Source organism: Peromyscus leucopus, chromosome 2 (assembly GCF_004664715.2).
Source record: "Peromyscus leucopus breed LL Stock chromosome 2, UCI_PerLeu_2.1, whole genome shotgun sequence".
Classification (NCBI taxonomy): Eukaryota; Metazoa; Chordata; class Mammalia; order Rodentia; family Cricetidae; genus Peromyscus; species Peromyscus leucopus.
Window position 1 is genome coordinate 151448780 of NC_051064.1, and position 27751 is coordinate 151476530.

The window sequence follows — 27751 nt, forward strand, 5'->3', positions numbered from 1 at the left end:
ATTGTCTTGTTTAGGGACATGGGTACCAAAACAGAAACAAAATCCAGAAGAACCACCTTCCACATTTTTGAGCAACGTCTTAGATAGAGCTCTCAAAATGTCTGAACTATAAGAGCATCATCCCCCTTCACCATCAGACTCAGCTTTCACGTGCTCAGGGGGGATATGGAAACTAACTTCATCAAACTCATGTTATGTCAGGTTGTTCCCAGAGGGCAGAGTCCCTGGAAAGAAGCAAAACTTTGGCCACTTAGACATAAGCAAGGGCAAGAGAGGCTGTCTGTCTGGCCTTCAACCTTTCAGCCTTGTCTGTAGACTCTCTCTCCATTTTTTCACTCATTCTCCTGCTGGTGATGTGGAGCCATGCAGAGCGGACATATCCTCAGGAGATTCCCCAACACCTGACCAAGCTTCTGCTAGGTGTGCCACAGGAACATCAGATGTGGGGCTGTGAGATGGTTTAGCTGTTCAGGGCACTGGCTGCTCCTCCAGAGGAGCAGCTTTGGTTCCCACCATCCTCGGGGAAGCTCACAACCATATGAACTCCAATTCCAGGGGGTCTAGCAGCCTGACATCCATGGCCACTGCATGCATATGTTACACTTATACAAGCAAGACACCCCTACGTGCGAAGAGTGTGGAGCAGGTTCACAGACTCCTCCCAGCACCTGCTACTGATAGAGAGTCTAGGGAGCAGGGAGATTAGCTGAGCTGCCTACAGTGGAGATGGCAGTTATTCCAAACAAGGGAGTACCCTGAGGATTTACTATGAGGCTTCAGTGTAGGACCCAACAGAAGTCCCAAAGTAACATCTTCATAAGAAAACACATCACTGGGACCTCAGTTTCCCCTACCTTCCTGGTCACACCTGGACCTGAGGAAAACCACAGTACCACTGTGGGAAGGACACAGCCTGTACCAGAACATAGCCAACAGGGATCACCTGGGCTGGGCACACACAGAACCATGGGGTTTTGATCCCTCCTGGGCTCCTGAGTGCTGTCCTCACATAAGCACACACCGGATATGGATATATTCCTTTAATTATGGAACTGGAAAATTTCTTTAATTCAGTCTATGCTTGTATAACACAAATGTTCGAGAATCCACCACCCACCCAACCTGGTGCTCAGGCTCACTCGTTGGCAGTCAGCTACGTGAACGCATGTGGCTGTTAGCATCTTCAGACAGTTAAATGAAGAAATATAGCACTGATCATGTGTGTGAATACATATAGAGAAAACCCCAGCATTCTTAATTCTGGCCCAAGGTGATAAGCCACACACTGAGTGCCATTCGGCAGGTATCTGACAGATGAAGGACGTCATTTAAGGACCTCCTCATCTGGGTTGAGACTGTCTCCCTGGATGAATGGCGATGAAATACCAGGTCACCTGTGGAACTGCTTCTCCAATATATGCGTATAAATGCTTGTGTGTTTGTGTGTGTGCGTGTGTGTGTGCAGTGTGTGGTGTGAGTTGCCCAAGTACAAAACACGAGTTTATTCTGTTCATACTAAGCATGTTAAATAAATCAAATTTTGTAACTATAACACATTTTTTTTTTAAAAAGGAACATTGAAGATCTTCAAAAATTGCTACAGTACAAAAAAGGTGTGTGTGTCTGTGTGTTGGTATTTATATATTTATATATGTATATTAACCAGAAATAGTGACTCTACCGGAAGTGATCCCCCACCCCTGTCCTCTGTAAGATTTCTCCGTGTGGTTCGCTGGGCTCGGCTCCGGCCGAGCTTCCGGGTCATTACATGGCACATAGTGGTATTATTGGCACAGGTTCAGAATCGTGGTGCGAGTCCCAGGCGTCGGGAGCTGTCTCCTGTCCTTCTGCTTGCTTTCTCCGCTGTCTCTAGTCGCTTCTTGCATTTCTTCTTTCTGCTCTCCGAAGAAAACTCTGGGAGAAGGGAGCGCCCCTAGGCACGAGCAGTTTTACAAAAATAGATTTGGCCTTGGGTGTCCTGCTCTGCTGAGTTTCCCGCGGGCAACAGAAGCGGCAGGTGCGGGACCCTCTCCTTAGATAGTTTAGTTTTAGGTTTTATAATTTTTTGTTTTGTTGTTTTGTTTGTACAAGTTCACCAACGGCATCCTGTGGAGGAAGGAGAGAAGAGATTTAATGGTAGCAGGCCCTAGGGCACGAGGAGGCTTCCTGCCCACACAAAGCCCACACACATCCACTCTGGTCACCAAGGATTGGTGGGGCCATGAGGAAGGGCTCATGGGTTCGGAGCCTCCCAGGAAGGGCTGGGCCTGAGACGGGACAGAAGGACACAGGAAATCTGGGGAGGCATGAGCAGGGAAAAGAGCCCCTCCCCCAGACAGCTGAGTGAAGCCTGGAAATTAGCAACTGTTAGGGCCTTCCCCATTTCCTCTGGGGCCAATCTGTCACCCCACTATCAAAGAAGGAAACGGATGCAGAGAATGGGTGGGGTCTAAGAAAACAAAAGTTCCTGAACACCAACCTACAGCCAGCCACCCCTCTCTGAAATCCGGCTCTTTGTCTGAGAGGCCCACACCCATGCTCCTGCGGGGGTCCTAACGTCTTCTGAGCACTCTTTCACTGTCAACCCTCAGTCTTAAGCCTATATTCAAACATCTTTAACAAAACTCCCAAGTCAGCTTAGGACACCAGCCAGTCCTGAAATTCTTTTCAGTGTTAAAGCCATAAATTCTGCTTCGGTCTGGGTTGAGCTCAGAAGTGCTCAAGCTGCCGAGGGTGGCGATGTGGAGCTGTCCCCTGACCTCTGAGAGGTCCATCTCCTCCATTAACTCACATGGAACCCAGCATCCCAACCAGGCATGTCATTGGCTAGTATGCTGACCTGTATTCTTCCTCTCTCCCTCTCCAACCCATAGAGGGAGGAGCTTTGCTTGCTACACCCGCAATGCAGGGAGGAACCCATGGGCTCCCTTTGCATCCACTACCAGCTGGAGGCTCACTGGGACCAAGACCCAGGACAGACTTCGGGATCGAGCAGCCAAGCCAACCTGAGTCTCCCCAAGAGAGAAAGAAAGGGAATCTGGGAAAGCCAGCGGCTGCAACGTTCTCCAGCAGCCTGGCCACGAAAGGACACCCGGACCTGGCAAGTGGAAGCCCAGTCTTCCAGCAAGAGAGAGTCCAGTGATGGGCATGCCCCTGGGCATGAGGATGCATCATGTCACAGCCATGGGCGATCCTGCTTGGCGCTGTATGAGTTATGGGGTGATGTGTGAGGGTCTCCACTGCCCTCAATGCTCTCAGTGGAAACACTCCACAACTGAGGCCATGTAGACCCTCAAGCAGGGAGGGAAGTTCCTCCACACCTGTGGATGGCACAAGTCAAGAAGCAAGGGCCCCAGCGATCCTCAGACAAAGACGAAGTTGGCAGAAGGGTAAGACTTGAATGCTGGTGTTGCCCCACAGTCAGCAGGCCCAGCAAATGGCCAGATTAGAGATCCATCACAGTGTGTTCAGAACCTTCTGGAAACATTCGGCCCTGTGCCTTCTCTGGAGACCTGGAAGCAAGTTGTCTGGCTAGGGCCTGCAAGCTGGTTTTAAAGAGTCCCCCACAGTTGCAGCCAGGGTGGTGATGGGACCCAGCTCCCCCAGAGGGCCCCAGTGTGACATCCTTCCTTCCATCTCAGTGGTGGTGGACTTTGAACGCTGAGATTTCCAGGAGGCACATGCAGGTTTTGTCTTGGAGCGATGGGCAGGGCTGGAAGGCCTGCTCCTGCTCAGTTCAGGGCCCATGTTTGTGCCCAGAGCCTCGACTTGTCTCTCCAGTGAGGTGGAAAAGAGAATTGAAGGCACAGCTCCTTCCCTGTGGCCCAGAATGGACAACAGAGGCTCCCTGAATACCCCTCCAACTTGCCTTCTGTTGGAGAGGTATTCAAACAAACCCCCGTTTGGCATCTCTATGAGGCCTAAGTTGAAGAATCCACTGTGCCTCTGAGGGGATGTCCACCTACTGTGGACCTCAGGTGATCTTGCATTAAAGGAATGGGACAAGTCAGACCAGCACTAGGCTCCTTTTTGTGGGCCCTCCTCAAGCTGTGTCCCTACCCAAGCCCCATGCTCTGGGATCAAGCATTTCAAACAAAGACATGCACTTTAATGCAGAGAGAAAGAGCCAGCTTGTGCACCTGTTTTCATTTGAACATCTTTGAAGTTAAAAAATAGTGCTGTGTGAAATCACTAACACGAGTGACCCAGGACATGCATTTGAAAAGGCAGAGTATGGGTGTGGCTAGTGTGTGTGCATTTGTGCACATTAGGGATGCAATGTTCAGAGGGACATTTTAGTGGGGACAGTGACACAGCAAATGCCACCGAACCACACACTGAAGAAAAGTTAAGGGGCTGGGGACACAGCTGGGGGAGTGGAGGGCCTGCTGTGCTTATGTGAAGACCTGGGCATAGATCCACAGCATCCACATATAAACTAGGCATGGTAGTGTGGGTCCGCACCCCACCCCTACCCCGTGCTGGGGACACAGAGACAGGAGGATCCCTGGGTCTTACTGGCCAGCCAGCCTAGCAGAATTGGTGAGCTTTGGGGTCAGTGAGAGATTCTGTCTCAAAAAACATGGCAGATATTGGTAGAGGAAGATACCCAACATTGACCTCTGGCCTCCACACATAAGCACATACCCACAGGAACACATAGCCAATAATAACACACACACACACACACACACACACACACACACACACACACATACACTCACACGGGCAAGCACTCATACACAAAGAGACACACAGAGAGAGACAGAAACAGAGAGACAGAGAACAGAGAAAGATAGAGAAACAGAAAGGTTAAAATGCTATTTATTAGTTCTATTTTCTGCAATTAAATGTAATTTTTAATGGGCTCACTAACGGCAGGGCTTGGTGACCTCACACTTGGCAGTAGTGGCCTAGGTCAGTGTAATGTGGGTGAGTGAGATTTCTGTCCCTATTCTGATTGTTGATTACTTGTTTATTTGCTTATTTGAGACAGGGTCTCTCTATATAGCCTAGTCTGCTTCAATCTTCCTGCCTCGCGTCCTGAGTGCTGGGATTCCGGGTCGCACTAACAAAGCTGGCTTCTGGTGACTAGTTATTGGCTTCCATCTAAAGGTGGTTGTAAGCCACAGGGCTGCCCCAACTTCATGAGAAAGGCTCCTGTGGAGGTGGGGTTCTGGTCCCTGACCCTGGGCTTAAACCGAAAAAGCAAGGCTGGAGGGGCAGCCCCCCCTCCCTGCCAGCCTTTCCCCCAGACACTCCCAAGAGGAACCTTATCTTTGCTTTCCATGCTAGCTCCTCCCACCTTCCCTGACTCAGTTGCTCCTCCCTCCACCACATCCCTCTCTCCTCTCAAATTCACAGTGGTACACAGATCTCAAATTGCTAATCTCAGTTGGCCTCTCTCCTCTATTCAGACATGCCCTCAATTTCTATCTGTCTTGCTCCCCAGGTATAAGAGAGTCTCCGGGGATTTTCAGTCCAGCAAGCATGGCATGTCCCAGGCAACAGGACATTCCCTGACTACAGGTCTTCAGTGAGGGCCACTTCAGCCTCCCTTAGATTCCTACTCTGCATCTACATGGACTGGTACCCAATTCTGAAGAAAGCTAAGAGGCAGACAAGGCTCAGTAGCCCATTCTGGGTCACTAACATGGGTCTTTCTTGACTTAAAACCCACTCTCAGGACAGCTGGTGACAGAGACTGTCCCCCGGAAAGTGATCCTGTGGAGCCACACAGGGAGGAATGTGGAGCCACGGAAGGAGGAATCTGTGGCAAGCCTCTGGACACTTGTCTGCTGGTAGAAAAGAGAGAGACCGAGCCAATGATGACTCCAACTGAGTTTGCCCTTGTAACAGCAGTACTGGATTCTTGCAGAGCAGAAGAGGTTCCAGGCAAGGGCAAGGGCAGGGTGCCATCCTAGCCTCAGGCCAGGGAAGACAGGGATGGAAGGCTGCCACCTCCCTGCAGGCCTGCCTGCGCGCTCAGTTCTGCTGCTCTCTAGTTCTGGCCTGTAGTGAGGACCAGGACCTCCAGTTGCAGAGGCTCAGTGCAGGAGGCTCTTGGTCCTGAGCTGGAGAACGACCAGGAGCCCAAACCATGGGGAAGGCCACCACCCAGCAGGAGGTGGGACTGGACCTCACAGGGAACAGGGAGAGACAGGAAAGCTGGGTGCTGCAAGGCAATCTTGCAGATAAATTCTGGGGTACATTCTGCCCCCTGCTGCCTGGAAGGAGATTGGGCAGCGGGTATCCTGGGCTCATGGACTTGATGCTAAATAAATAAGACTCTGCTTTGAAAACAGAGACAGCAGGGCAGGCTAGTCCTGGTGCCACAGCTGCTAACTAGTCAGAGTCACCACAGTCTGAAAGGGCCCCTGTGCCCCCATGTTTTCTTTGTGCTGGATATCAGCAAGCACAGCTTCTAGAAGGTTCTCTGTGCTTCCTTTGAGTTATGAGAGCTTTGTATTCTGAGTATGGTGTGTGTATGTGTGTGTGTGTGTGTGTGTGTGTGTGTGTGTGTGTGTACATGTTCCAGCTTGTGCACAGGCATGTAGATGCCAGGGATTGACATCAAGTGCTGTTTTCAATCGCCTTCCGTCTTGAGACAAGGTGTCTCAAGGAACCCAGTGCTCACAGACTGCTTGGCTGTGTCTGGCTCTTTTGGTTTTGGTTTTGGTTTTTTGGTTTTTTGAGACAGGGTTTCTCTGTGTAGTTTTGGTGCCTGTCCTGGATCTAGCTCTGTAGACCAAGCTGGCCTCGAACTCACAGAGATCCGCCTGGCTCTGCCTCCCGAGTGCTGGGGTTAAAGGCGTGCGCCACCACCGCCGCCCGGCCGTGTCTGGCTTTTTGTGTGTGTCAGGGATGGGAAAGCAGTTTACCCAACCAGCTATCTCCCCAGCCCCTGAGATGTGTTTCATTTTGTTTTGTGGGAGGACTCAGCACTTCCCATTTTTTATCGATCATGTGATTTAATTGGTTTGAGAATATTAATAGTGATGTATCTCTTATTTGCTCCAGATGCGATAGTTTTTATGGTTTGTGAGGCATGCTTCAGAAGGAAGCAGTTTTGGCAAGTAGGACAAACCTAACTACATCTAACGGGGTTCTCTGAAGTTCGGCCATCCTCTGTGGGGAAAAATACGACAGGAAATGAGCCATGAGTCAATGGCAGGTGAGTCTCTGAAGTCCCCTCTGTGGGAGCCAGAGTACAGGAAGCCAGCATCATCTGGTTTCACCCTGAGCTGTCTGTGCCCACCACAAGGTGGGATGCGACAAGGACTGGCCAAAGAAGGGGAGCAGGCACTTGTCTGCCGTGAGCCCCAGGTTTCCCCAGGAGCCCAGCTGCCGGGAAGAGACGTGGCCACAGTTAGGGGCCACTTGTGCACACCTATTCCTGTAAGGGGACAAGATTATGTGGGGGTAAGGACTGCTGCATTGGGACCAGCAAGACGACTCAGAGGATAAAAGAGCTTGCCTCAAAAGCCAAGGACCTGAGTTCAATCCCCAAAACACACCGTGGAAAGAGAGAAACAACTGGGAAGTTGTTTTGATATCCAACTGTGCACTATATTCATGCCCATGCATCACACACACACACACACACACACACACACACACACTGACACACACAGATAAAACAAATTCTTTTAAAGAAATTGTTACATCACCAATAAAAAGCTATCTAAAAGTCTTAAAGGCTCTACAAGAGATAAATATCTCCATTGACTATTAAACCTTAATTAAATATTTTTCTATTAATTACTATTTATTTAAGGGACAACAAGTACCCGTGTAAATCTGAGAGATCTCTCCAGCCGGTCTCTGCTTGCTGATCGTGCCCAGGCGTTAATTACAAGACCCAGGCGATGCTCAGAATCCGAAGGCTTTCATCCCAGTGAGTGATGAATAGCTCGCCCGGCACAGGGCGATGGGATCTTTAAGCATTTATCAGAGACTAATGAGACTCTTTGCACAGCTCTACTGGTTCTGGTCTACTGAAAGTCACTGGAGGTGATGCACGGCAGCCATGGTGGCAGAGTTCATTCGTTTTGCAAGGAGAAGCAACGCCTAGTTTGACTCAATCCAGAGGGTCCCCAGGATGCACATGGGGGGGGGGCAGTAGTGGTCTGGAAACAGGTAGACTCATGTAGATAGGGGTGACTCTCAAGTAGCTCCGGGGGCACCTACATCTTATACCCCACCCAAGATCAGTGTGCTGGGATACCTAATCAAAACAGTGGGAACTTGATTGCTCCAGGGAGAAGAGAATGCTGTAGGAAAGACAAGAGGGATTTTTGGAACCGAGGAACAAGTAAAACCATGTATCCTGCCACCTAAGCTCTGTGTTCTTGTAAATGTCCATGCTTCAGCTCCCTGCAGAAGGCTGCAGAGCTCAGATCCTTGAGCACTTGGGACTGGTCCTCCTGCAGCTCCACTCTACCCTCGGCCTGCCTACAGCTTGGGGCTGGCCTCAGGTGAGCAGAGGCACTTGGCATAGAGAAAGGCATGGTCTCAGACCCTGCAAGGGGTTTTCAAAGCAGAACCATCTGTAGAGTAGGTAATGTGATACCCTGGAACCAGACAACCTCGGATGATTAGCTTCACCACTGACAACCTAGAGCATCTTGGTCAAGTTGTCTGCCTTTCCTCAGCCTCAGTTTCCCTCTTTGTAGACGGGCTTGCTGGGGGAGTGAATGCACTGCTGTGTGTAAAAAGTGGCCATCTATACGACAAAGTTGCCCCAAGAGCAGAAGACACACAGCCTATGGTCCTTTAGCTCTTCTGGGAACTGTCAGCCAAGTTGGCCGGTTCATCATCTCCATGTCAATGAACTATGGCTTAACACATTTTTTTCTCGTTTTGTTTTGTTTTTTAATTGATACAGGATCTGACTCTGAGTTTTTCTTCACACTCTCAGTGACTCCCCTGCCTCAGACTCCTGACTGCTTGGCATTAATTACAGGCATTAGCCATCATGCCCACCTTTAACGAACTTCTAAAGCTGTAACAGAGATGTGGTGTCTATCCTACCCTGGGGCTTGCCAAGCTTTACCAGGCAACTGGGACCTCTACTGCTCCCCAACACTAGCTGAGCTGGCACATCCAAGAGGGATGTCCACAGCCTTAATGGAATGAGCTGCATTGGCAGGCCGCGGCTCCGTGCTCTGAGGATGTGCCAGGCTCTGTGTCCTGCCTGCTAGAAGGCTGTGCTTGCCACGCGGGCTCCGTGAAAGCCTCTGCAGGAGGCTCGTTTCCAGTTTAATCTAATTACTTTTTCTTGCCCGTTGGCGGAACATGTTGGCTTTGGGACAGAGACTGAGGGCTGGAGATTTGATTTGGACCAGTCTTGCGATTCATTAGTGCTGGGATTAAGAACTGACCGATTCGTTCCCATGCTGGCCTCAGCTTGCTCCTTGCTTCCTGCTGGAAAGGGCTGGGTATGGAACCCTGGAGCCATGTCCAGTTTTCAGCCTTCTGCCCTTTTTACTTAATCCCCATGCAGAAAGTGAGCAATGAGTAAGAGGAAAATATTTGCGGATACTGTGTCCTATCTAAGAAACAGGGTTGCCATCTCATGGAAAATGATTGGGTGCCTTTTGTAAGGGTGATGTAGACTGGCTCACTCTGCTGTGACACTGGGCAAAAGGAAGGTCCCCAGCAAGCCTGGAATCACAAAGGAAAGGATGTCAAGCCCACACCACCCATGGGCTGTGCCTGCAGCACGTGTAAGCGGGGCGTGTGGGCTGCGCTGCTCCTGTGAGAAGCACTCACTCCCCACCCCTTAGGCCACTGTTCATAGACTCAGTACAGAAGCCATTTAATGTTAGCATCAGAGTTAATACCATCCAAAGCAAGCCGAATGTTCCCAGGCAGCAGAGCGTGAAGAATTCATCCTGTTTGGGTGCCAGTCTCCAGCTTCAAATTAGTAGATGTCTCAACTCTTCACTTTCTTTCTTTATCATGTTATTTCTTATCTCTTATTTTCATATTTCAAGACTGCATTTTAATTCCGCTCCTGCCCCACTCCCTCCCGGCATGATTGTGTGCTGAGGGTGTGATCCCTGTCTGCTTAGCTGCTGCCCTGGTGGCTTCCTGCTGAGGGAAGGGAATGTTGTATCCAGAGCTTGTTTCTGAAGGTAATTTCAGCTCACAGTTCTGCACAGGGAGGGCATAGCCCTGAGATGGTGCTGTTGCTGTTGCAAGGAGATCCTGGGAGTGCCTCCCTCCCTGAGAAGTCCTAACTGTTTGTCTAATAGATGTGCCGAGAGACCCATGGTCCAGTATCCACACAGGGCATGTATTGAGAAACCCACTGCTTTAGAGAGGGGCTCCTGATCATCCCAAAGCAGAGGTAAGGGGAGATGGGGGGAGGGAGATAAAGAGGGCAGAGGGCAGGCTGCCTCAGGGAGATACATACCATGAAACAGACACATGGCGTCTGCCCCGCCCCCAGGAGGTAAAAAGCCTTCGGCCAGTCAGCAGGAGATTTCAAACCATTTCTCAGACACAAAGGCCACAGGGATGAGATGCCGATCTGCAGATGAGGATCTGTGGAAAGCAGAGAAGAAGGCTTTGAGCCATGTGAGCTGTGTGAGCCTGCACATGGCAGGCAAGCTGGTCAGCCTGCAGGGGAAGTGTGTTCTCTGAGATGGGTCTTTACCAACCTCTAGATAGGAGAGACCACCACTGTCTCTAAGGCCCACCAGCAGAGAGGCTGATGGATGCAGGGTTGAGGGACTCAGTGGGAAGGCTGGTCATCCCTCACTCGTGTGCCATTTGCAGATGCTGACTTTGGGATGAGCCCAGAGCCAGGGTCTGGGCTTCCATGGATGAGACTGGATGCACAGTATTGCACGTGATAGAAAGGACAAAGCCCATCTCCTAAAATGTCCCCTTCACATTTTGTCATTGAAGCCAGGTTACTGTGATGGTTAGCTTTAACTACCAATTTGACAGCCTAGAATCACCCGGGAAGAGAGTCTCACTGAGGGATTGTATAGACCAGGTTGGCCTGTGAGGCTGTGTGTGTGTGTGTGTGTGTGTGTGTGTGTGTAGTATCTTGATTGTTAATTGATGGGGGGGATTGAGACCACCCTGAGTGGCACCATTCCCTAGGCAGGGGATCCTGAACTGTATAGAAATGAAGGAAACAAGCAAGCAGGTGTGCATGTATTTACTTCTCTCTGCCCTAGACTGGCTGCTTGAAGCTCCTGCTGCTGTGAATTCCCTTCTATGATGGACTGAAACCTGGAATCACAAGCTGAATAAACTCCTCTCTACTCCAAACTGTGTTTTGTCAAGGTATTTTATTACAGCAACAGAAATGAAGCCGGCAACTACCACTCCCCAGGCCCAGTGGCAGACACCAGAGTGTTATCCTTCCTGGCTCCATATTAGGATATGAGAGTAGCAGCTACTCCACCCTCTACAGCTGGGCATGGGCATGGCACACCTGCTCACTGTAGCCAGCGGCGGCACAGGAGCATATGGACTGTGGTTACTCTGGTGGCCAGAAGAGCTGGAACTCCGAGCCCACTTCTGCTTACAGGTAAAGCAGCAAACAGGATGGAAGGCACAGGGTGACCCAGAGCTGACCTCCCAGCCACGGTCCCAGGGGACCCTCCTATCTCAGCTGCTGACTGAGAGGGGGAGGGGCCTTCAAGGCATATGAGCAGCCTGCTAACTGCCTCATTTCATTCTTCTCGTTTTTTTTTTTTTTCTCTAATTCACAAATGATGCATGGGTGCATAGTCACTTAAAAAATAGCTTATTGATATTTTAATTTAATGCTGGACAAACCTTGTGCAGCTGACTCAGGAGTTTCTTAACCATTCCCAGGGATGGCTAGAGAAGTGTGTCTTCTTTGAGGGATCACCCATGAATAATAAAAGAGCATTTAATAAGGGACTGCGGCCTGGAGTCTGCTTGGTATTTGCTATTTTTCTGAGCTGGCTGCTGACATTTATTGACAGAGTCCAAGAGACACTGACTGTGGGAGGAACCTGTCATAATTTGCTGATGCTCCAGAGGGCAGTGAGTACTTGGCTAGCTTTGAACCCTGAGACTGGGGGGTTGGGGGAGCAGACATTCAGCCTCCAGCTGTAGTAGTGAAGGTCTGGGAATGCGTCTTGGTCACCGTCTTGTGGTCTGGGACACGTTTTTTCCCATGGCTGCTGTTGTGCCTCCCGGGCTGACTAATACCTATTGGTTCTTCTTCCTGCTTTTGTTTTGACAAATCAGCTGTCTTCATGTGCTGGGCCCCTGAAAGATCTACAGAGTGACCAGACAAGAGGTCGGTGCCTGGTTCAACCACACAGAGTCTTGGAGACCGGGTCACACAGAGCTCACCGGTTTCCATTGAACGTGGACTTGTATTCCCCTGTCGAATGCAGTGTCTCATCGGCGTACACGGGCACGGATGCCCTGACACACTCATGGGAACACTGCAGCGTCTCGTTATAGGCCGTGAAGATGTCCACGCTGCTGGGCACCCGGGCCGGGGTGAAGTCTGTTAAGTTCTGGCAGCTTTCCTCCTGCTGGTTCATCTTCCGCTGGTGGCTGTTCCTCCGAGTGTGCCCACTTGGGGCACAGCTAGCAGAGAGACAGAGAGGTCTGAGTAGGGGTGGGCAGGTACTGGAGCAATGTGCAGACCTCTCCCACACACCCACTGCGAAGCCTTCACTGCTAGGCATCATTTATATTACATAGTAATTCTCGGCCTCTTCAGAAAGATCAACCACAATCAAGTAATCAGCTCCCTTTTTTTTTCAAATATAAAATCTGAATTTTAAATGTGGCCATTATCACAAGAGAGCTTGGAGGTGAGTAGTGAGGCTATGGGACCTTGTTTGCCTGAAGAATGTCAGCTAGACTGAGGGGGCTGACTCAGTTTCCCTCCAATGCCTTAATGGGATGCAAAGGTTGATAGTGTTCACTGCAAGAGGGCCTGGGGAGGCAGGAGGGGTCCTCTGTGGATAGCCTGCGGTGGAAGGTTGTCTTGCTGTGGGATGAGCTGTTGAGAGGGAGCCCCTGGCAGTCACCTCATTCAGAACACATCCACAACTGGAAACTGACTTGAGTTCATCCTTGCCAGGGTCTGACAAAGAAATGTTCTCATGCCCCGTGTGTTTCCTCCGCACTCCCCACTGCTCTGTCTGTGAGGGCTTCCTATGGCCATGGAAGATGAACTGGGGACCCCACTCTCCTCTGTGAAGGAATGTCAAGTGGAATGCAGGGCATCATTAAAACAAGGTGTCCTGTTTTCTGTGGATCTCACTTTACTCCTTACCTCTTCCCCAAGGTGGGGGTGGGGAGTGTGTGTGGGGGGTCTCACGGCTACTGAAAGTGAGCATGAGGCAGAAGGTCCCTCAGCAGAAGATGCTGAGCCCTGCTGACCCTCCTTATCCACCCTTGGCTGCTCTCCCAGAGGGAGAGGTGGCCTGTCACAGAAGGGGGTCACAAGTCTTCTTCTCCTCCTGAGATGGTCACGAGGCTGAACTTCCCCACACACATGTGGACCTGTGACCCCTGCACCCTCCACCTTCTGCTCTAGAAGCTTGGCAGGAGCTACTTTACTATGCATGTGTCCTGGATCCACCAGAGACCCACCCACCTATCAGGTGTGAGGCTTGTAGAATGGGGTTTGTCTTGGGCTGTGTCTCCCACCTTGCTACCTACCTTTGGCTCTCCCATTTCTGGGTTTGTCCTGTTGCTGGGACCCTACTTGTCATTCACATCTATCTGGGAATCATGGGGCACACTGCTCCACCGGCAAACTTGAGCCTTCCTTGATGCTCACAAGCAACAGACACCTTTCAAGCAGCTTCAGGTAGATCTGCATTTCGGGTGCCGTGGGCAGCAAGGAACCCTAGCAGCGCCCTCAGTTTCTTGGGCTATGTCGGATGTACACGCCCAACAAGGCTAGCCTCAAAGCAGGCCACTTTACAGGAGGGGACAGGGAAAGGAAGCCACCTGCAGCAAGGCAACAACCTGGTGTGACAGCAGAGAATGGCTGCTCAAGGGGACGGAGATGAGGAGGCTGGCTGGTGAGGTGCCTGGACCCCAGAGGAGGGCAGCGGTCCAGGAGGAGTCTGAGGACGCTGCTGCTGTTTCTGCCTTTCAGAGGTATGACACGGACTGCACCCCGGTGGGCAACATACACAGATACATACAGGGCCAGACAGAGCTGGGTGACCAGAGAAACATGGATCCTGGGACACTGTGTCATGAATGTTGGCCAAGCTTACCACCTCTTGCACAGGAGCCATGCTGAGGGCTACGCTAGAAAGTGGACCCAGCTGAAGCCAGCGGTGGCCAAAGTGCCTGTAGTCACCTGGGACCTCCTACTTCAGTGGGAGTGAAGCCTGTAGGCTGCCATTCAGAATGGGTCTTCTGTATCACAGGCTGTGTAGCTGAGGATGACCTTGAACTTCTGATCCTCTTGCCTCCATTTCCTGAGTGCTGGAGTTAGAGGCACAGGCCAGCACACTCAGTATATGAAGAGCTGGGATGGAAGCCAGGGTTTTACTCAAGCTGGGCAAACATTCTGCCAGCAGTGTTCGATTCCAGCTCCTAGGCACGGTCTTAAAAAGTTGGGGCTCTCTATGCAGACCTCCCTGAGTACCCCAAAGCCCACCAATCCCAGGCCTTACCAATTTTTTAAGACAAGAGTTGTGATGAGTGCAGCGATGACCATGATGAGGGAGACGGTGATGGTGATGATCTGATGCACAGCCAGACCTGCAGGGAAGGAGACAGAGGCCAAGGTCAGCGCGTGGGAGGGGCCTGGACTGGAGCTGGCAGGGGCAGAATGAGGGGCGAGGGGCAGACGGGTGCTTAGGTTTGAAGCACCAAGGCTGTTATCGCCTGGGTCCAGAAAGGGAGTCTCCAGCCCTGATCTCTTCTTTCCCACTCTCAGCGTCCCATGGGCAGCTGTGCCCTCAACCTGCTGCTTTTGTCTGAATTCAGGTAACTCTGCTGAGACTCCCAACCACCACCCCCTTGTCCTTGCCTGGTACAAATGGTCTGTGTCTCCATTTTGGAGACATGAGCATCGGAGAGGGACTGGCCCAGCCCACCTAGGACTTCTGGAAGAAGATAGGTCCCCCAACTGCAGACCCCGAAGGCACTCTCCCCCGGGGTGTCTCTTGTCTCTAGAACCCTCTCCATCATTCACTGCCTGCAAAGTTAGTTCCTACCACTGAGAGACCAAGGGCATGGAAGGGTGCGGCTTCTGTCACCTGGCCTTGTAACCCTGTCCCTCTCCCCAGTGAAGAATGACAGTGGACAGCACCATGGTGTTGACAGAATGGGGATAGACGGGCAGGGCCACTTCTGCAGCAGGATAGCCAGAGCCAAACAGTCATTTGCTGGCACTGCAGATGTCCAAGGTTAGGATTTCTCTGTCATCCCCCTCCAGTGCTCCCAACCAGTAATAGCTCCCACCTCTGGTTCCACCCTAGGCCACATTCCTTCTGGACCTCATCTGTCACAGTCTTCCTGGGACATGGAAACAAAGAGTGTCCCCAGCTAACTCTACTGGCCAGCCAGAGTGGTCTGCAAGGTACACAGCCCCCAGTGTTGGCAAACATGGGACCTGAAAAGAAGACCAAGCAGCTTGGGGAACCTAAAGGAGAAAGCATCGTCCTCTAAGGGATGATGTCTTTGGGACATCCAGGCCCTGTCCTGTACCAACTGGGAACTCGGCACCCAATTCTAACACCCACTCTCCGGACTCCAGCTCGGCACATCTGATGTCTGGGGTGTTAGGGCATATGTTCCCGTGTGGCAGGCTGCAGTGTTCAGAGGTTGCTGGCAGCCTCCCAGAGACCATCGCACAAGCAGATGTTCCTTCGCTGCTAAATGTGATCATCAAAGGAGACTATTTCATGAATGACTCCAAGTTGGCAAGGCCAGAACACATGTCCCGACTCCCCCCGCCTCCATCTTCTGTGGCGAGGTGCCATTTTCACGAAGGGTTCCCATTCCAGTCCACAGGAAGAGCATCACTAAGAAGCAGTGGAGCTGACACAGAGTGTGACGGCCACCCTCCTTTTATCTGTTGACTCAGGAGCCACTGTGGGGTGTTTTTCCCTCTGTGATGCACGGGGCTGGGGGCGGCCATCTTAGCCATCATGGCTGCCCTCAGGAAACAGCATTTCAACACCACTTGCTCTGACGTTGTAGCTTTCACTGCTCATTTTGGCCTGTGGCTTCCCATGCACCTGTGCTCAGTTTGGGGCACTTGCTTTAGACCTCTGGGTGAATATCCGACTCCTCCAAGACCACTATTCAGCTTGCCAGCGGGGTTAAAGCCAAGATATCCTGCAGAAGCCATCTTCAAGCTGACCAACAGGAGTCTCTGCTCACTGGGGTCTAAGAAACACCAAAGATCTGGCAAGCAGGAGAAACGTTGGAAAGGGTGGGCAGTTTAATGGAGAACGATAGAAAGCATGGTGCTTGCTCAGTATCCTGTCGTGCTGTATCCACAGATTCCCCTAGCATGATGATGATGCTAGTGTGATGTTGATGATGATATACATTTAGATTTTGGTGATGGTGATGACGGTCACAACCGTCATTGGCGTGACTCGAATTCCATTCATTACCATCATTATCAGCACCATCCTCTCACTGTCATCAACATCATGATCATCACTGCCGCTCTTATCACAGTGACAATGGTGACATGAAGAGGATGGTGCTGACCATGATGGTGACAGAGATGATCACAGACACACACTCAACAAGTAGCAGTGCGCTGTTCTCCCATGTAGTCCTGGCAGCACCTCTTAATGGTAGCTAAGAGTAGTAGACTCTACAGTTCCTGGTTACAGAAGGGAAAATCACCCAGAGAATTTTCCTCAGATCATGCGGGACCCGCTGGCTCCAACACCAATCGTACTGCACAACCCTGGGCAGCCTTGGTTAACCTAAGTATTGTCTTGATCTACTTCCTCCCTGCTTCTGTGTCAGAGGCCAGCTCCTCTCCAATTGAAAGCCTGGGAGAAAACAGGCCAACACCACGGGCCTTCCAGCCACTTCTTGACATGCCACATCCCAAATCCCATGTCAAAAGCTACCTCAAAAGCTATATTGCTCCTTGTGGTGAATGTGTCACATTCTAGGTCAAGGCTGGAGAACTCAGTGGCTGGATGTACGGCAGATTTAGAAAGGGGTAGCAAGCAGAGGTGAGTGACAGCAGCAGCAGCAGCAGCAGCAGCAGCAGCAGCAGCAGCAGCAGCAGCAGCAGGGCTGGCTCACCGGGGCCCTCCAGGGGCAAAGGGAATCACTCACATGAAACAGACTCTGCTGTTCACTTTCAACTATCTGCAGAATCAGAGGAGACACTGTGTGTTCCTCAACTCTGACCTCTTCTCTTATTCCTGAGAGAATCTTTTCACTGAGCTATCTGCAGGTGCCTGAGTTCACAGAGGAGAAGGGGTGCATGAACAGAGGCATTGTCCATATTGAATTCCTCACCACCTTCCCTGCAGGTGAGAATGGAAAACTACCAAGTCTACTCTTCTGATAGGGGAAAGAAATAGAGGCCTAGAGAGGGGACTCTCCTCAGTGATGACTTTGAATGAAGAATACCAACCTTTGGCTATGGTCCTTTAAGTCTTTGAACCCTTTCAAAAGGCCTCAAATCATCACCATCTGAGCATCTGTGTCTACCCCATGCACACACACAACCTTGCCCAGAACCTTACAATAGTAGTTAGATGTCATATTGCTATATTTATTACTAAGAAGTAATAAATGAGGAAAATAGGAACAAAGGTGCACTGGTTCGGTTTTTATCAACTTGACATAAACTAGAGTCACTTGGGATGAGAAACCTTAGCTGAGGAATTGCCTCCATTGAACTGGCCTGTGGGCAAGTCTGGGGGTTCATTTTCTTGATTAATAACCATGCTTGGCCAAGTGGCTCTGGGTATATAAGAAAGCAAAGTGAGCAAGCCACAGGGAGCAAACTAGTAAGCAGTGTTCCTTCATGACCTCTGTTTGAGTTCCTGCCTTGACTTCCCTTCATGATGGGCTACAAGCTGTTTTGATGAAATACTTTCCTCTCCAAGTTGCTTTTGGTCATGGTGTTTTGTCACAGCAATAGAAACCCAAACTAAGACAAGGGTCAAAGCCTAGTAGTGCACATTAAAAAAATTTTTTTTGGAGAATTTCACACGTGTTCTTTATTTACATAACTTCCACCTCTCCCTCTTCCCCAAGTCCCAAGTTCCCCTTTCTCCTCAAATTCATGACTTCTTCTAATATTATTATTATAGACACATATCAGCAAACCAGCCTACTGAGCCATTTCAGTATGTCTCATATGTACATGTGTTTTGAGCTGACCACTTGGGATTGGATGACCTATTGGGGGAGGGGACACTGTCCCTGGAGAAGCCTGACTATCCCTCTCTCAGCAGCCACTGATTACCTGTAGTTCTTAATCTAGGGGTGAGGCCTTGTGAAATTCTGCCTAACACCTCGGCCTGTTGACTGAGGAGGTCATCATGCTGGCATCCATACTGCTGAGACTACATGGGTGTAACTTCTCTGTGATGTCCAGAAGACACTGTCTCGCTCCTGGCCTCCTGCTTCAGAAGCAAGAGCTATGAGAAGAGCCAATAGACCCCACAGTGATGAGGCTGAACAGAGACTGGTCCAAATAATATTTGTGGGATGCAGTTAGGATTATGGGATATCTGTATGCATGCCTCACTCTTTCCTGCCATTGGGAGACTGTCTACCAAGAAGAGAGTAGAGCCACATGGAAGTTATATGATGTTTACAAAATCTGTCGTTTTTGACCTGATCTTCTTCAGATGCCAGGAGGAGTTGTTCACTCATCTTCTGAAGCTACTCATTTTCAGATGAAGCTAATGTAGGCGAATCTTTGTTCAAAAGATAAAATTAAGAAATACTTTAGGCTTTGTAGAAAGTGTAGTATGTATAGTCAGCTTGTATTATATATTAGTATATTATCATTATTTTATTACATTATAATAACATTATTAATATTATTTAGTATTTATTGGTTTATTATTATGCACAGTCATGTGCAGTCAGCTTGCATCACTGCAATAAAATATTGGAGGTAGCCAACTTTATAAAGAGAAAAGGTTTCTTCAGTTCACAGTTTTGGAGGTTCAAGGATGTGGTACCCGAATCAACCTAGTTCTGGTAACAGCTCCATCACATTATGATGGATAGTAATAGTTGGAGAATATACATGAGTCACATAGTTACAGAGAGCAGGGTGAAGAGAGAGTGAGAAGTATGCAGACTCTTGGATCTCACAGTTCCACCTGAGGGCATGTAGCCAGTATTCCAAGCACCTCCCCTTGGACCTCAGTTCTTGAAGGCCCCAGCACTTTACATTCCATCATGCTGGGATCAAGTTTCCAGTTGCAACGGACTCTTGCAGCCACTTAGGCTACACCCCAAATATATCAGCCTCTGTACCTGGCTCTGCCACCAAGGTACAAAACCCACCACATAGATGAGGTACAAAAAATAGCTGTAACTGTTTATAAAATTTTATTTATAAAAACAAACAGCTGCCATATTCAGACCATAGATGACATTTTTCAGAATTCTCACTGAGGTAAGTAGCCAAAGGGGGTTTTATTTGTAGCCTCAATGAAAGTATTTTTCTGTTTTGAATGATTGACTAAAGCTGAGGCTCCCACTGTAAACCTGGGGTTCAAAAGACTAGAATCGTCCCTTTCCCTCACCAAAGGGTCATTGTCATCACAGATTTTCATTGGCCACTGTCTAGATGATTTACAGACAGCCACGGTCCTCTGCCCAGCAGCAGTACTCACTACGCTGGATTGGGTCTGCCCCCTGTGCAGCAGTTTGACAGTGGGCCACTTTGCATGATGGGTCTCTAGAGAACTCAATTTGATGGGATTCTTGATTTTTGAAAATCAAAGCTCACAGAGAAATTGACTGGTTTAATCCCTTCAATGACACTCAGAAATATTTCAGTCGTGCGTCTGTCTGTCTCAATTGTCTCCATTCACATTGAAAAGAAGCCACATCTTGTGGATGAGGATGACCAGATCACAGGGATGGCACAGCTCCATCACCACAGAACTCGCTTTGCAAGCATGAGGACCTAGAATCCACATGCAAAGGCCGGGCCTGGTGCAGCCTGGTGTATTCCCAGTGCAGGGAAAGCAGAAACCAGAGGATCCTTAAGCCTTGCTGGCCACCATTACAGCCTGATCAGTGAGCTCCAAGACAGTGAGAGAGCTGTCTCAAAGGAGGTGGATGGCATTCCTGAGGATGACCCCCAAGCTTGCCCTGTCTTCCATATCCATATCCATCTAGGCATTCATGTGAATACACAAGTGCATACACGTCTATAAATAAAAAATGAACATTAAAAACCTTAAAGGAGACTACCCAGGTCTTTTAGGAACGTGTCACATTGGTCTCTGGAAAGGAATCTGCCTGCTGTGTGGATGTCAAATTCTCAGGTAGAAATCCCCCAACCCTGTCCCCTTTTCTTACCAGTGTCTCTCAGCACTCCTACCTTGAATCAGTTCCCTCTGGCTAAGTCTCTGGTGGCCCTTAAATAACAAGTGCAGGGACATCTGCCCCATAAACCCACTGACCCTGTACAAGGCAATCCTTGAGCTGTCCCCACTCCAGCTGTCAGGCGGGCTGTGATCAGCTTGACAATAACGTTCCCTCAAAGAAATATGCATTCCCCAGATGAAGTTTTAAAAAGCTATGAACTTTCCTCCACTTTCAAGGTCAATATTGAGTTGTGTCTTGTAACTCTTTGAATTCGGATGTGGCCCTGGAGTCTGGAAGCATGCAGTGTGGGAATGCATGCTTCCCTGTCCTGACAGGTGTTATTGTCCCTGCTAATTTAGGGGCTCTTTCTGCTCCTGGTAATTGCCACTGTGTACTAATGTGCTAGGAATCAGCTGCCATGCAGATAATGAAAAATTATACCCAGAATAATGGATGGGGACAGATGGATTACCAAGCTCCACATCAATCAATAGGGCTTTTATGGTTATATTTGTGGTGGTTTGTAATAAGATCTGGCCCTGAAGATTGATGGGGAAGTTGGTAATCCATCTCTGGGTCTGAACGAGGTCTTATTAAAAGAAGCCGAATCAAGCACGGGCCATTGTCCGTGGCAAAAACAAACTCATCATGGCTTCTCTTCTAGCATGGGAGGGGTGAGCAGTGCATTTGGCTGTCAAGCTTGGATGAAGACAAGAGTGAAGGCCTTGGAATTTGCCAAGGCAAATGGATGACATTTCTGTGTTTAGAGTAGCTCATTTGACAGTGCAGGGGCCTTGTGTGTCCATGCTGTGTGAGCAAAGGCCCAGTGGCCACTGGGAGCAAGCAAGGCTGTCTTGCCGGGGCCAGTTTGACAGGTAGAAGGTTACATGGGAAATCCAAATGTGCCAGTTCTTGGGTGTTCACAGGAAAACAAGACCACTGTCTTTGACAGTAGAAACACAGAGAGCAACTCTGTGAAGCCTTATGAGGGGTGGGTGTGTCCATCTGGGTCATTCTGACAAACACAGCAAACAGCATGTATGCAGAGAGATTCTTGGGGAGAGATGTGAGGGAATTGGCTCATGAGGTTATTGGGGCAAAGAAATCCCACCATCTGCCAATAGTAAGCAGGGGAACCAGCACATCCATTGTGTTGTTCTGTCCTAGGCCAAAGGCCTAAAAGTGGAACTCATGATGAGAACCTCAGCTTAAGACCCAAAGTCTGAGTATCAGACTTGGATGAATGGGTGTCAGCACCAGAGTCCAAAGGTCCAAGGACGTAGAACTCTAACATACAAGGGCAGAAGGAGATGGATTCTGCTCTTCCCCAGCCTTTCTGGTCCATCAGCACTCTCAGCTGATTAGCAGATGGCTGTACACAATGGTGAAAGAAGATTTGGGCTCTCTCTACTGATATGAACACTGATGTTTTCCAGAACTAACCAGAAATATTGATGCACACTTCCCCTGGCCAAGTTGACACACAGAATTCACCATCACTTTAAGTGACAATCTGGTTCAAAGTGCTTCAAGTCAAGAAGATGTAAGTAGGCTCCATTCATAAGAAGGGTCTTCAGCTTAGGACAGTGTCACACTCGAGAGACAGAACCCACCAAGGGAAGGACTCTGATACCTCACTGGTTTCAGCTTCATCACATCAGCTCAGTGAAAAGGGGGTCCTCTGAGAGCCACCCCAAAGGATCTCAGCTCCATATGGTGCAGAGACTGATAGACAACATTTATTGGTATCTTGATACACTTTTCATGGTGACAACTGGGGCAGAGGGTGGTGGTTCCATTGGGGCACAGTAACAGAAGCCAGAGAGACTGGTGACCATCTCACAGTATACAAGTTCACTGCTTAAGGAAGAGGGGACCGGCCTGACAGGACTGGAGTTCCAAGGCCGAGAAGACATGGGTTGGATGGTAGCAATGTCCTTTAACCACAGGTTATGGACTCAAAATGTGATCTCTCTGGTCACATTTATAATCCTCCCCCCAGGCTCTGCCTACTGGTGACACGGTGGCCTGGGGGTAGACAAGAGATGACATTCACATGGTGGTGACAGAGCTAATCGTTGTTCCAGGGCAGTTAATTCATACTCAGCTTGCTACAGTACCAAGGGGGTTGGGTAGAATTCAAGGATATTAAGTCTGTATCATGAAATTTGGGGGGGGCTGCTCATGACCGCCTTCAAATTAAGGAATTAGCTAGGGAGACTCATGGCACTCAGAAAGATCTTACATATTTAATCACAGCTGATCACAGGGCTGGGCAGAGGGCTTGGCTAGCATGATAAAACCCTGGGTTTGATCCCTAGCATCACATAAAGCAGGCAGGGTGGTGCATGCATGGAATACAGTAGAAGCAAGGGGATCAGGAGTTCAAAGCCATCCTTGGTTGTATAGCAAGTTTGAAGCCAGGTAGTGCTATAACACTACATAAATTTTATTTAAAAATATAACTTTTCTGCTAGGGATGGTTTTTTGTGAAGAACTACTGGCAGTTTGTGGCTTAGAGGGAGGAAGAGTCACTCCTCTTCTTCTTCTTCTTCTTTTTCTTCTTCTTCTTCTTCTTCTTCTTCTTCTTCTTCTTCTTCTTCTTCTTCTTCTTCTTCTTCTTCTTCTTCTTCTTCTTCTTTGGTTTTGTTTTTCGAGACAGGGTTTCTCTGTGTAGTTTTGGGGCCTGTCCTGGATCTCGCTCTGTAGATCAGGCTGGCCTCGAACTCACAGACATCCACCTGGCTCTGCCTCCCAAGTGCTGGGATTAAAGGTGTGTGCCACTCTTGGCAAGAGTCAGTCTTCTTAGGACATTGGACATGAACGATGGAAGGTTGTCTGTGCCCCAGTGGACGGCCCTACACCCATGTGAGTCCTGACTGGACTCAAAGTATTACAAATAGCAAGAAAAGAGAGGGCTTGAAATGAGAAGGAAGACATGGTGGTGGCACTGGGAGAGTCGGTGGGTAGTGGCGGATGGGTATTAGGACGCCATTCACGATAAGAAAGAGAAAGATCAGAACGGCCTGAGGCGAGAGCAGGTGTGAATATCCAGATGGCCCTGCCAAGCACAAGAAGGTGAGGAGCACTAACTGCTTCCAGAAGCCATGGGTGATGTGCGGAGTAGCCATGACAGATGCTCCTCTTAGCTCAATGTCCATCACGTGGCTGACTGCCTGCTTAGCAGATCTCAGTCTCCAGCCCCTCCAAAGATGCAACAGGTACCATGTGGGCCAAGCCCCCAAACAAATGAATACAATCATCTCAGGCAGGACATCCTAGGCTTAGAGGTCACCTTAGGAACTTAGAACAAGGACATTTCTTAGGGTGGGACTAACCCATACTGTACACACAGCTAAGACAGAGAGACAGACTCGAGCAGGTTCATTCCAGAACCGATGCCCTCTACACTACATCTCAAGCCCTTGAGGAAGGGCTGTCTCTTCTCTACAAGGGGACCAACTCTGGCCATAATGCTACGACCAAGTGACACTTGCAGATCACCAAAAACTTTGTGTTGATTGGGGATTCAATAGGGACCCGAGGTTTCTCTCAGGGTCCTGACATTGGGCAGGGTTAACTCTGCATGGGCCACATCAGTGAGTAAGTTCCTCTGGATACAACAGAATTTATATTGGCATTTCCTTTTAACTTGAGAAAAGCTAGTACCACAGACAGGAAGTGCCAGAGATGGGGACTCACCTGACCAGAATAACCACACACAACCAGCTCCTAACCCCAAGAAGCTTCTCAGAGCCACCATCCTAGCCACGTTTAGGCCATTCTTGCTGCTGACCCTGAGGGGCTAGCTTTGCCTTTTGACTGGACACACCTAGAAGGCAGAAGGGCCCTCAGAACTTACTGGCTGCGGTTGGGTTTGTCTTTGCAGTTGGAAGTCTTTTGGAGGGTGTGCTGGCTAGTATTTTTGTCAACTTGACACAGGGTATATTCATCTGGGCAGAGGAAACCTCCGTTGAGAAAATACCTCCATCCAGCTGCTTCGAGACAAGCCTGTGGTGTGTTTTTTTGAACAGTGATTGGTGAGGGAGGGCCCAGCTCACCATGAGTAAGGCAAGTGGTCCTGGGTTGTATAATAAAGCAGGTTGAAAAATGTTATAAATATTTGCTTATACTGTATGAAGATGTGTTACTGTGATTGTTTCAGTAAAGAGCTGAATGGCCAAGAGGTAGGCAGGAGAGAATAGGCAGGATTTCCAGGGGGTTAGAATCTAGGTGCACAGGAGATACCAGGGAGACACTGAAGAGGTTGGACATATGGTAAAGAGCAGAGGTAACTGGGTTATGTGACTGAATGTAGGTTAATAAAAACAGGTTAATTTAAGTTATAAGAGCTAGCGGGACAAGCCTAAGTTAATGGCCAAACTTTCAAAATTAATAAGACATCTCTGTGTCGTTATTTGGGGCTGGTGGTGTCCCCAAAAGAAGGTAAAGCTACAGAGAAAGCCATAGGGGGCAAGCCAGGAAGCAAGTGGCCTCCTCTGTGGGCACGGCCTCCTCCTCCGTGGGCACGGCCTCCTCCGTGGGCTTCAGTTCCCTTCTCCAGGTTCCTGCTTGAGTTCCTGCCCTGACTTCCCTCAGTGAGGGATTGGGATTGTAAGTTAAATAAATCCCTTTTTCCCCAAGTTGTTTTTGCTTTTCAGTTGCTTCCTTCTACAACCGAAAAGCAAACCAGGGCTGAGGGCATCTTTTAGGTGGTCTTACCCTGCTTATAACACCATAACACTCCTGAGGAGCCTGGCTCCTCAGAAGAGATGGTAGACATGGAGGCCTGGGCTTCCAGCCCCTGGGCAGGTGGCTTAGCCTTCTGTGACAGGTTGGAAGGTGTCCCTCCAGAAGCCAGGCTTCCTACATAGCCATCAAAATGTACCTCATTTCCACAATGTCTCAGTAGACATGATTCCCTGTGGAACTCAAGACAAAATCAACCCAGATTCTGAGTAAGCCCCAAATCCATGGCTATTGTCCTCTTAAGAGGCAAGAGAGGAGAGGCACAGAGAAAGAGTCCATGTCAAGGTGGAGCCAAAGGTTAGAGTGATGTGGCCACAAGCCAAGGAATGTTGAGACCCACCAGACAGAGAAGGAAGGGCTTCCAGAGTGGACCCCAGCAGGATGTCGGACTTCAGCCTCCAGTGCCTGTTAACACCTACTTCCCAGGGCAAACCCGTGAAGCCACACACTGTGCAGAGTGGGTGTTCTTACTTGGGAACTAACGGTGGGAAGGTCCATGAAGAGAACAGACATGGACTCCCAGCCACATCCAGTGCACAGGTCCTCGTGAGCAGCCACTTCCATACACAGGCCTATGAATCTGCTTCTGCTCACACATCTGGGACCTCCAGGGAGCATCACTGCATCTGGGACCTCCAGGGAGGATCACTGCATCTGAGACCTCCAGGGAGGATCACTGCATCTGAGACCTCCAGGGAGGATCACTGCATCTGAGACTCCAGGAGGATCACTGCATCTGAGACCTCCAGGGAGGATCACTGCATCTGAGACCTCCAGGGAGGATCACTGCATCTGGGACCTCCAGGGAGGATCACTGCATCTGAGACCTCCTGGGAGGATCACTGCATCTGGGACCTCCAGGGAGGATCACTGCAGACCTTGATGTCACTGGTCTACTGACCTGACCTCGCCCCGAGGATGTGGACCCCACACTTCCAGCCCAGAAACAGACTGAAGGGAACAGTGAGGAGGGGGGCTGCTGGCAGATTCTGTAGTGCTTTCCTGGCTCATTTCTATATCCTCCCTGGTGGACTGCATTCATTTGGCCATTTAAGAAAATGTCCGTAGACTGGGAAGGAAAGTCAGTTAATAAATTGCTTGTCTTTTGATAATAACGACCTATGCTCATTCCCCAGAATATCCCATAACAATGTCAGGCAAGATGGCACATGCTTGCAACCCCAGCTAGGAGAAGCAGGGACAGGAGGATCTCTAGAATGCACTGGTCAGCCATTCTAAACCAATTAGTGAGCTCCAGCCCAATGAGAGACCCTGTCTCAATGGAGGTGGACCACTTCTAATGATAACACTCAAGGATGTTTTCTGGCCTCTATATGGATGTGTATACATGTGCATATGAACATGCCAACAAGCATACACACACACACACACACACACACACACACACACACACACACGTTAAAGAAGTCATCTGTGGCTGCTGCCCAAGAGGACCCTAGAGTTCTAGGGTGGACACTGTGGTGAGGCAGGGGTTGAGGGATGGGTAGCATCTTCTCCATCCACCTCCTACTGCATGACCAGCCCAGTCAGTGCGAGCTGGCACAGCTTCAACCACTCTGAAAACCAGGGGAGGCTGTCGCCTTCAGATCCAGTGCATTGGCTCTGGAAATGGGTTACACCGACAAGCCGGCTCATCCATCTGCCACTCAGACCGAACAGGCCACAGCCTGGCAGATGAATAGGGATCAGGGCTGGGCTGGGGTGGAGGAGACTTGGTTTTTCTGGCTGCTTAAACTTGGGGGAATAAGGTTGGTTACTTGACAGACAGCATCTTCCCCAGCAGGAAGGCCAGTCACCAGGGACATTCAGAGCTTGCCGAGAGAGAGGGCTGTACTAGAAATTTCCAGCATTTCCAATCTCAAGCTCACTCGGGCAGCATGTCCTGAACCGCTCATCTCGCTGGAGGACACAGGCAGCTGACTGGTAGCTCCGAGTCAGCTCCAGAGCAGATATGGAAATGACCCACTTCTCTCTCTCTCTGAACTCAGGCAGTGTTTGAATCTCCTACAAAGAAGCGGGCTCCAGAGGCTGGTGCGGGCAAGCTGGCCTCGCTAGGTGCTAAGAAGAGATTAGGAGGGGCCATTCCAAGGACGGGAGGGGACACTATGCAGAGCAGACACGAAACGGCTCTCTTCAGTGTGGGAAGCAGAGGGATAGTCGGGGACAAGGCAGACATTTTCCAGGGCCAGGTCCCAGCCTCCACAAGTCACTTGTGAGTTCTGAACTGCCACTTTGAGACCCGGCATCCATCCCAACAGCAACCAGCACCCCATCCCAGAGGCACCAGCACCCCATCCGGGAGGTACCAGCAGTCCTCCCAGCACTGGCTGCCTCTAACCCTTTAGGCAAATGGGCCAGTCTTGTCAGGGAAGGCAGCTCCTTTCAAAGTCAGCACACCTCTGTCTACAATGACCTGTCAGGAAGACAGTGTTCTGTGAATGGTTCA

The 27751-nt window shown here is 49.8% G+C and overlaps 1 protein-coding gene across 1 annotated transcript in view; it reads right to left on the reverse strand.

Annotated features, from left to right (window-relative positions):
- Positions 1-1025: 1025 nt before the first annotated feature.
- Positions 1026-27751, reverse strand: part of Ajap1 (adherens junctions associated protein 1) — a 115142-nt gene continuing 88416 nt past the window's right edge. The window contains exons 3-6 of the mRNA XM_028883063.2: positions 14655-14742; positions 12352-12594; positions 10421-10551; positions 1026-2106 (exon numbers count right to left, since the gene is read on the reverse strand). Coding sequence (XP_028738896.1) covers positions 10479-10551; positions 12352-12594; positions 14655-14742 — 404 coding nt within the window. The 3' untranslated portion in view covers positions 1026-2106; positions 10421-10478. The remainder of the gene's footprint in view (positions 2107-10420; positions 10552-12351; positions 12595-14654; positions 14743-27751) is intronic.